This window comes from Octopus bimaculoides, chromosome 3, assembly GCF_001194135.2.
Source record: "Octopus bimaculoides isolate UCB-OBI-ISO-001 chromosome 3, ASM119413v2, whole genome shotgun sequence".
Classification (NCBI taxonomy): Eukaryota; Metazoa; Mollusca; class Cephalopoda; order Octopoda; family Octopodidae; genus Octopus; species Octopus bimaculoides.
In genome coordinates this window covers 22,080,684-22,091,591 of record NC_068983.1, presented here as the reverse complement: position 1 = coordinate 22,091,591, position 10,908 = coordinate 22,080,684, and the positions used below count along the sequence as shown (strand labels likewise).

Below are 10,908 nucleotides of genomic sequence, written 5' to 3'. Positions count from 1 at the left end.
ATATATATAAGTCCAACCCATGCCAGCATGGAAAACGGATGTTAAAAGATGATGATGATGTATATATATCATCATCATCATCATCATCATCGTTTATGTATATATACAATGGGCTTCTTTAATCTTTGTCAGCCGAATCCACACACAAAGCTTTGATCAGCCCAAAGCTATAGTAGATGACACTTGCCCAAGATACCAGGCAGTGGAACTGAACCTGTAGAATCACGTGGTTGGGAAGAAAACTTCTTACCACATAGCTATGCCTGCACCTAGGATGGGCTTCTTTCAATTTCCATCTACCAAATCCACACACAAGGCTTTAACAACCCTAGGGCTATAATAGAAGACACTTGTCCAAGATGCCATGCAATGGGACTAAACTCAAGATTGCATAGTTGAGTAGTAAGTTTCTAAACTACAAAGAAAGAAAGATAGCATGGTCAAACCTCAACTACCTCAACGACCATGTTGTTGTTGCTGCTGGCACTCCATCGCTTACGAGGTCGAGGGTTCCAGTTGATCCGATCAATGGAACAGCCTGCTCATGAAATTAATGTGCAAGTGGCTGAGCATTTCACAGACACGTGTACCCTTGCCGTAGCTCTTGGGGATATTCAGCGTGACACAGATTGACAAGGCTGACCTTTTGAATTACAGGCACAACAGAAACAGGAAGTAAGAGTGAGAGAAAGTTGTGGTGAAAGAGTACAGCAGGGTTTGCCACCATCCCCTGCCGGAGCCTCGTGGAGCTTTAGGTGTTTTCGCTCAATAAACACTCACAACGCCCGGTCTGGGAATCGAAACCGCGATCCTATGACCGCGAGTCCACTGCCCTAACCACTGGGCCATTGCGCCTCCACCTCAATGACCATAGGTAGCATGGAAACACACAATAGTAATATTGATTAATTGGAAGCAAGACCTAGACTTTGTTGGATTAAAGATTCCTAGATTTCAAATCTTTTGGCAAACTGTGTTTCTCAAATCTGTTTTAGTTCAACCTGTAAGCACAGACCTGATCCCATAAAAATAGGTATATGTTAGGTGAGTTTGGGGTGGGTATGGTAGTAAAACGCAATGCTTACCTTGCAGGGCTGTTTTGTTTTACAACAAGTTCTTTCTTTATTAGATTTCTGACTGAGGACCAAGCAGTGTAGTAAGAATCTCCCACCTGCAAGATAAAAGATAAAGTCTACTGAAGAACTGCAAACAAGTTTAAGAACTATAGAGGAGCCATGATACTGTTGTTTGTTTGTATGTGCAATGTAATCTTATATTATAAAAGAGAAGCAGATCTACATCTATCTGTCCGTCACAACATCTATTAGAGGGAAGAATGGGAGGAATCAAAATATACATCACAACGTATGCTTAGAAGAGGAGGAGAAAAAGTTGTTGTTGAGACAGAAATACAGAGAGAGAGAGAGAGAGAGAGAGAGAGAGAGAGAGAGAGAGAGAAAGAGAGAGAGAGAGAGAGAGAGTGTGAAAGATAGACAGGTAGGTAGTGTTGTGACCATAGTAACTTCCAGGTTTTCATTAAAACCACAGGAATGTTAAGTGTAAGTCTGTCAATACAATGTGACACAGCGTCAGAAAGAAAAAAGACTTTCATTATATAACAATATAGTTATTTTTTGGTTGTTTGTGTAGTTCATTGCTAAAGATGTGGTTGATACAAAAACCAAATACAAAACAAAAATCCATCATCATCATCCTCAACAAAAACAACATTTTATGTCTGCTTTCTATACCGGCATGAGTTAGATGGGTCATCACAATCAGCGCCAGTTCTTATTTGGAGTTAGTATTCTCTTCCTGCCATGCGATGGAGTGCCATGACATGTTCATACTATCTCCTTTTTGGCTTGGTTTCTACATCTGGATATCATTCCTATTACTAACCGCTTTACACAATGCACTGGGTATATTTTGCTGTGGCATCAGCACTAGTGAGGTTGCCTTGTACCCTGTAAGACTGAAGAGTCTTCACTACACTATGATGTGTTAGTTTGCTCAAGGCAATGTGACTGAGAAAATGAATAGAAGAGACAGACAAAAGGACTAGAGTGGGTGGGTGAAGAGAACAAGAATATGATGGTAAAAACAGAGTGATTGAAGTGAGGTGGAAGCAAAGGACAGTAATAGAAGTGGACAATGGTAAAAGTGAAGGACAGTTAGTTATACTAAATCCCTTCAAATTCTTGCTTAGTTAATATGGTTGGTCCACATTACTTCATAAGGAGCATAGAGCTGGTTTCCTGGTTTCTCTGGTACATATATCCCTCCCTGGATGGGACGCTAGTTCATTGCAGGATTACTCATTTTTACCAGCTGAGCAATGTGAACACAATGCATCGCCAGGTCCAAGAATTGAAACCACAATCTTACGACCATGAGTCCAACACCCTAACTATTACACCATGTGCTTTCACATTTATTTAATATGAAAATTTCGAAGGCTGGATAAGTATTGACATGAATCTCAATCATCTATCTAACTGAAGCCGGCAGACAAAGCAGAAGTAAAATGATGATGGAGACAGTGTATTTCATTAGAAATATGGTCATGAATGGTTTAATCATTTTCCCTTCTCTTTATTATCTCCCTAATTCAATAAATAACTTAAGAAATTACTTACTGACTTAAATGATGTCTCACTTAGTGGCTGGGCTTCACGAATCAGTTCTTCTTTGGTCATGCATTCCTGGAAGAAAAGGCATCAAGAAATATATATTATTATCGTTATTATTAAAACTTTGCCTTTCACTCTTTCAAGGTTGATAATATATGTACCAGCTGAGGCTTAACTCCAACCCCAAAATTGCAGGCCTTATGCCGGAACTTGAAACAACAACAATGATGCCGCAGCCACCACCGCCACCGCCACCACCACTACTACTACTACAATTTTTATTACTTTTAAGGTGTTGAACTAGTAGAAGTGTTAACATGCAGAATTGTTAACAGAATTGTTAAAATCGTTAAAGGGCGGCGAACTGGCAGAAACGTAAGCATGCAGGGTGAAATGCTTAGCGGTATTTCGTCTGCTGTTACGTTCTGAGTTCAAATTCTGCTGAGGTCAACTTTCCCTTTCATCCTTTCAGGGTCGATAAATTAAGTACCAGTTATGCACTGGGTCGATATAATCGACTTAATGTGTTTGTCCCCTCTATGTTTAGCCCCTTGTGGGTAATAAAGAAATAAGAATTGTTAACATGCAGGGCATAGTGCTTAGCAACATTTTGTCTATCTTCTCTTTCTGGGTTCAAATTCTGCCAGGGCTGACTTTACTTTTGTCCTTCCAGGGTCGATGAAATAAGCATCAGTTGAGCTTTGATGATGATGATGATGATGATGATGGAGGACGTTTGTAGTGGTGGTGACACAAACAATAATGGTGTGTGAGAAGACATATAAGTAAGCAGACATATAATATAAAATGTCTGATCTGATCCCATATGCTTTTCTCTAACTCTACTATGTTGTTATTGAGGTGTTAGTGATTACACATATCAGAGATAATGTTTGTTTGTACTTGGAGAAAGAATTTGGCTAATGGTTCCAGGCACAGCTGTATGGTTAAGTAATGTGCTTCACAGCCATTGACTGGTTTGAGGTTTGATCCATCTAAAACAATGGTTCCCAAACTTTTTTGGGGCTGCCACCCCCTAGACACCCGGGCCACATTCCTAGCGCCCCCACCCCAACTAATCATCACAAACACAAACCTCTTTCTGAAGCAAATTCAAAGCAACAGTATTTCACAAATAAAACATAACCTAATGAACCCATTTTAAAAATTGTTTTTACATGATTCACCACCCCATAATTGCCTCCATTTTTACATGAATCGTTACCCTGTTATTGCCCCACTTTTCTTCAAAGCCCCCTTGGAACTTTCTACCACCCCCAGGGGATCAATACTGCCCACTTTGTGGACCACTGATCTAAAATAACAAGGCAAAGGCACTTAGATTCAATGTATAGGTGCAGGCATGGCTACGTGGTTAAGAAGCTTGCTTTGTAACCACATGTTTTGGGTTCAGTCTCACTGTATGACACCTTGGATAAATGTCTTTTACTATAGTTCTGGGCTGACCAATGCATTTCAAGTGAATTTAGCACTCAGAAACAGAATGGAAGCTTGTAGTACGTCATCATCATCATTATCATCATTTAATGTCTGTTTTCCATGGCGGCATGGGTTGGATGGTTTGAGTAAAGCTGGTAAGGCCAGGGCCCTCACCTGGTTCCTTGTCTGTTCTGGCATGGTTTCTGGCATGGTCTCTGGGTGCTTTTTCTTTGGCACCAGCACCAGTGCTTTTAATGTGGCACCGATATGATTGCTTTTTATGTGACACCAGCACCAGTATCAATTCTGCTGTGGTAGATGGATCTATGTATATGGGTGTGTGTCTTTGTGTTTGTCCTCTCACAACTACTTGATAACCAGTATTGGTTTGGTAAAAGAATTTAGCAGAAGAAATCATTAGAATAAGTACCACACACAAAAAAAAAGCAATAGAGTGGATTTGCTTGACTAAATCCCTCAAGGTGGTGCCCCAGCATGGCCACAGTTCAATTACAGAAACAGGTGAAAGATAAAAGATATTTGACAAAAATCATTGAGGGTGTAGTAACGCCATGCGCATGCGTAGTCTCACGCATGCATGGAATTCAACAACCAAGCTTTCCCGCTTTGATCGATCTCTTTCTTGCTGGCCAGCGATTGAGCAAGGACGTGTCTAGCTGTCTCTCCATCTTTCGAACTCACGCTAGACAGCTCACATCAATATACCAACGTCCCAACAACCATGCCTCACACACAGAAGGTGCCTCAACAAACAAGATTAAAGATGTATATTTTCCACCATAAATAAATATTGTTGAGTTGATAGTCTGGAGTTCAGCGTTCCGTTCAAATTCCTAATTTAATATAGGAAAGTCAGGTGTACATCTAATGATGTATAACCCACTTTCCTATAAGGGCATAACACCAGCATGGCTACAGTCCAATGACTGAAAGCATTAAAAGAAATAAAAGAAGTAATGCTTACCTTCTGACTTCTGAACAGAGTTAGTAAGACTGCATAAGCACCAGAACGATATTTGGGAACATATGCCTTTGTTTTAGAGCCACTGATAGACTGCAATGAAAACCATTATCATATGAAACAATATGACATGTAAAGTTTAGCTTGTGATGTAATGTGTGTTAGATCTCATTTAAGTCACAACATGCAATTCATAACAACATACAGCTCACAACAAAACAACTCAAAATACAACTCATTATACAACAAAGACCTATATCACTATTATTCAATTTACAACTCACAACATAACATATAATCTACAACATTCTATACAACTCACAACACAATATTCACCTCACAATACAACATACAACTCACAGCACAGTATACAACTCACAACAGAACACACCATTCTCAACACAACATACAACTCACAACACAGCATACAACTCACAATATAACATATCACTCACAACAGAACATACCATTCACAATGTAATATACAACTCATAGCACAGTATACAACTCACAACACAGGATACAACCCACAACATAATACACCACTCACAGTATGGTATACAACTCACAACACAACACAATCCATGACTCACACAGGATACAACTCACAACACAATATACCACTCAAAACACATTACACAACTCACAACACATTATACAACTCACAACACAACATACAATCCGTTATACAACATAGAACCCACAATGCAACATGTAACTTACCAAACAAAAAAAACAACCATACAATATATATCCATACAATGACATTACTATACAACTTCCAACACACAACATAACACATAACCCACAACACAATATACATCTCACACAATACATCTGTAACAAATCACAATCCAACACAACACAACACTGTTCCAACACACAAAAAAAAGCAGTTTGGTAAAAGTCATCTTCAGTTTCTTGTTTCTATTTTGGCTTTTTTTAAAAATTTAACTACCTCTGTCACTCAAATAAGATTATGTTTTGTTTATTGTTGTTTCTTTTTTATTAATACTATGGGTGCCCTGAAGGTCCCCTTCACTCTATTATTGGTATTGCTGTTAGTAGTATTACTGTAATATTACCTATAAGTTAAGGTGGCGAACTAGCAGAAACGTTAGCATGCTGGGAAAATGCTTAGCGATATTTCATTTGTCGTTACATTCTGAGTTCAAATTCTGCTGAGGTTGACTTTGTTTTTCATCCTTTCGGGGTCAATAAATTAAGTACCAGTTGTGTACTGGGGTCGATTTAATCGACTGGCCCCTCCTACAAAATTTTGGGCCTTGTGTCTACAGTAGAAAAGAATATTACAGATTTACGCTTGCATTCCCTGGAATCTGATAATTTGATTGGTGGAAAATAATGTACATCGTATACCTAGAATATTCAGAAAAATCTAACAGGAATTTATTGTATCCTACCCAATGACATTTGGTCTGCAGCATTAATGATTCTGCCAGTCTGTCATCCATAATCATCATCATCATCATTGTTTAACGTCCGCTTTCCATGGGTTGGATGATTTGACTGAGGACTGGTGAACCAGATGGCTACACCAGGCTCCAATCTGATTTGGCAGAGTTTCTACAGCTGGATGCCCTTCTTAACGCCAACCACTCCGAGAGTGTAGTGGGTGCTTTTACGTGCCACCGGCACGAAGGCCAGTTAGGCATGCTCAAAATGGTGTATTTTACGTGCCACCTGCACAGGAGCCAGTCCAGCGGCACTGGCGTGGTTAATAATAATAATAATGATAATAATAATAATAATAATAATAATGATAATAATAATAATAATAATAATCCTTTCTACTAAAGGTACAAGGCCTGAAATTTTTGGGAGCGGGTAAGTCAATTACATTGACCCAGTGATTCACTGGTACTTAATTTATTGACCCCGAAAGGCTGAAAGGCAAAGTTGAGCTCAGCAGAATTTGAACTCAGAACGTAGCAACAGGCAAAATACCACTAAGCATTTCATCATCCAGCATGTTAACAATTCTGCCAGCTTGCTGTCTTTAATAATAATAATAATAATGATAATAATAATAATAATAATAATAATAATATGGTTTCTTAAACATTCACTTGAACAAAACTGTACAAATCCAAATATATGGTACCCTAGGCATAACACCTACATGAACTTCTAACTTGTTGTCTCTTGAGGTCTCTGGGTGAGACTTGGATCCAACTTGTACAAATGCAAAACAAAAGTCAAACATAAAATAATAATAATAATAATAATAGTAATAATAATAATAATAATAATAATAATAATAATAATAATAATAATAATAATAATAATAATAACAATAATAACAACAACAACAACAGCTAATAAAATGAATGAATGAATGAATGAATAAATGAATGAATGAATAGAAATGAAGCACAAACTTTTATGGATGTTAAACTATCAATTTGGGGGACAACAGATGGAGGAGCGTCTTTTCCTCCACCCCCTCCTTCTTCTCCTCCTTCATCTTCTTCTGTGTCATTTTCATCTGAGCTGCTAATAGTGTGAACTGCCAGCCTAGAACACAGTTCAAGTTTCTCATCAGTACTGGGATTCTGGGTCGTTTTAGTTACATTTTCCGGTCTCGACGTCCCACTTTCAGCATCAAACATTTCGGATATTTCCATTCCTAGGGAATCAAAACAACACAGAGAAATTTAATGAATAAGAATAAATAGATAAATAAATACGTAAATCTAATGAAAAGAAAGACTACTGGAACCCTCAAACCGATATAGTGCCAGTTAATATGTTGGAAATAAGTAAACCTACATTAATAGGCACGGCACATAAAAGACACCATTTCGAGCGTGGCCGTTTTCATGCGGGTCACACGTAAAAGCACCCACTACACTCTCTGAGTGGTTGGCGTTAGGAAGGGCATCCAGCTGTAGAAACTCTGCCAAATTAGATTGGAGCCTGGTGTAGCCATCTGGTTTCACCAGTCCTCAGTCAAATCGTCCAACCCATGCTAGCATGGAAAGCGGACGTTAAACGATGATGATGATGATGATGATGATGAACTATGGTATAGGTACAGGTGTGGCTGCATGCTAAGAAGTTTGTTTCCCAGTCACATGACTCAGGGTTCAATCCCACTGCATGGTATCTTGGGCAAGTGTTTTCTGTGATAGGCCTGAGATGACCGAAGCCTTGTAAGCAGATTAGGTAAACAGAAACTGAAAGAAGCCTGTCATATGTGTGTGTGTATGATCATGAAACCAGCACTGGCCACCAGTCCTCAAGCCTCCATTTGTGTGCAGGTATGTGTTTGAATGTGTGTGTATGTGTGTGATCATTTTATAGGCACAGGTGTGGTATAGGTACAGGTGTGACTGTGTGGCAAGACGTTTGTTTCCCAGTCACATGGCCCAGGGTTCAATCCTACTGCATGGTGTGTGTGTGTTGCTGTCTCTCTGCCTTGACATTGTGTGATAATTATGAATGTCACCGTCACGCAAGAAGTGTCTTTTGTTTCTAATTCCTTATCACGTTAAGGAGAAATGTTACCTTAGTTGTAAACAGGAGAGGGTTGGTGATAGGTAGAGCATCTGGTCGTAGAAAATCTGCCTTATCAAAATTCTGCCTGCCCCATCTAAGCATGGAAAAAGCGGATGTAAAAACAATGATGATAACGATGATGACTTTATGTCTCTGTTTAATCATCATACTGTTTGCCAACCAACAACTAATTAATTACAAACACCCAATCACTGCATTGATCACTGAATTCTGTATCAGTTCCACTTCAGTTACTCAGATAACAGAATTTACACTAGTGTAAACATTCTTGTTAATAGAGTTCTTATGACCATGTAATATTACACATTGACAACTGTAACATCACTGACACCAGCACTAGCATCATCTTCACCACCAACAGCAGCATCACCACCACCATCATCATTGTCATTATCAATCTTACCACTATCATCATCATCATCAACATTGCTGAAGACAGCAAATGGTAGAATAATTAGCGAGTCAGAAAAAGATATTTAGCAGCATTTCTTTTGACACTTTATGTTCTGAGTTCAAATTCTTATTTCTTTATTGCTCACAAGGGGCTAAACATAGAGGGAACAAACAAGGGACAGACAAAGGGATTAAGTCGATTACATCGACCCCAGTGCAAAAGGATGAAAGGCAAAGTCAACCTCGGCAGAATTTGAACCCAGAACGTTAACGGCAGACGAAATACCACTAAGCATTTCGCCCGGCGTGCTGACAATTCTGCCAGCTCGCAGCCTCTGAGTTCAAATTCTGCCAAGGTCAACTTTACTTTTCATTCTTTCAGTGTTGACAAGACTAGTACTTATTGAGCACTGGGGAAGGAAGTGGGAGGGTCAATGTACGTGATCCACCCTTTCTCTTAAAATTTCTGGCCTTGAGCCAACATTTGAAATCATTAAGGAACTGAGCTAGCAGAGTTGTTAGCACATTGGACAAAGTGCCTAACAGCTTTTCTTTTGGCTCTTTATGTTCTGAGTTCAAATTCTGCCAAGGTCAACTTTGCCTTTTATCCATTCAGGGTTAATCAAATAAGCACCAGTAGAGTACTGTAGGGGTCGGTTTACTTGACTTAGCCCCCTCCCTTAAAACTGCTGGGGCTTCAGTCAGTAAGGCAGCGAGCTGGCAGAATCTTTAGTACATTAGACTAAATGCTTGTTGATATTTCTTCTGGCTCTATACGTTCAGAGTTCATATTCCACCAAGGTCAACTCTGCTGGTCATCCTTTCAGGGTCGATAAAATAAAGTCCAGTCAAGCACTGGGATTCATGTAATCGACTTAATCTTTGCCTAAAATTGCTGGCTTTGTGCCAAAATATAAAATCATTATTACTACCACACTTATTTTCCTTACCTTATATGCTGTGGCTACAATAGTGAACTAACACACTACCAACACATGAGATGTGGCTATGTTTATGAACTACCAATTACTTCTTGAGGTACGGCTATGTTTATTATCAACTCTGAGAAGTGGTTATATTATTGAACTGTCAATACTTGAAATGTGACTATATTCATTATCAACTCATAAGGTGTGGTTATTAATGAACTGTCAATTCTTGAAGGGTGGCTACAATCATTAATAATTCATGATGTCGCTACATTATCAAACTGTCAATTAATTCTTGAAATGTGATTATATTCATTATCATGTCATGAAACGAGGTTACACTAGAAAGCAAGAAACTCAATAGGTGTGGTTATATTAATGACCACTTCATGTGGTGAGGTTACATTAGCGAATAACTTGTGTTGTATTTAATTTAGTGTTTTATAAACTTACGAGATATTATTTCATATCTGTTTACTGTTACTGTAAGTCTTGTATGATACAAATCTGCCTGACAGTGCAAATATGAATGGGTGCTGAAAAGTTTCTGGCTTTGGGTAAAGAAAAATACAGGAGAATCAGTTAATTGGGATTTTATTTAACATATTCCCCTCTTAGATTCACACTTATTTATTGCAGTGGTCCTTCACTTTTCCTAAGCCATGTAAAAGAACTTGGAAGGTTGGGCCTCCAACCAAGCCTTTTGTGAAACCCTTAGAGCCAGGAACTTTTCAGCACACCATCGTATCTCTGAGTCCAAGACCACTTGAAATTGCCTGAATTAAAACAGTTTTGTTTGAATGTTGTTTTAAAGTAAGTTATGAACTTTGCTAATCTGAAAGCAAAAACTTTAATTCCTTACTCTATCATTTGTTTACGTTCTGTAATGTCTTCAATTACAAAATGAACAACTAGCTGTAAAAACTTCCCGCAACACAATATAACAATGTATGAAAGTAAACATGGAAATATGGATGTAAAATTAAAA

At 38.6% G+C, this 10,908-nt stretch overlaps 1 protein-coding gene across 5 annotated transcripts in view; it reads right to left on the bottom strand.

Moving 5' to 3' along the window:
• The window catches only part of LOC106879193 (crossover junction endonuclease MUS81), a 31,076-nt gene that overhangs the window by 4,012 nt on the left and 16,156 nt on the right, over window positions 1–10,908 (bottom strand). For all 5 annotated transcript variants that reach the window (XM_052966082.1, XM_052966085.1, XM_052966084.1 and 2 more), the window contains 4 exons: window positions 7,458–7,705; window positions 5,059–5,148; window positions 2,640–2,705; window positions 1,086–1,171 (listed from right to left, as the gene is read on the bottom strand). In XM_052966082.1, coding sequence (XP_052822042.1) covers window positions 1,086–1,171; window positions 2,640–2,705; window positions 5,059–5,148; window positions 7,458–7,705 — 490 coding nt within the window. The remainder of the gene's footprint in view (window positions 1–1,085; window positions 1,172–2,639; window positions 2,706–5,058; window positions 5,149–7,457; window positions 7,706–10,908) is intronic.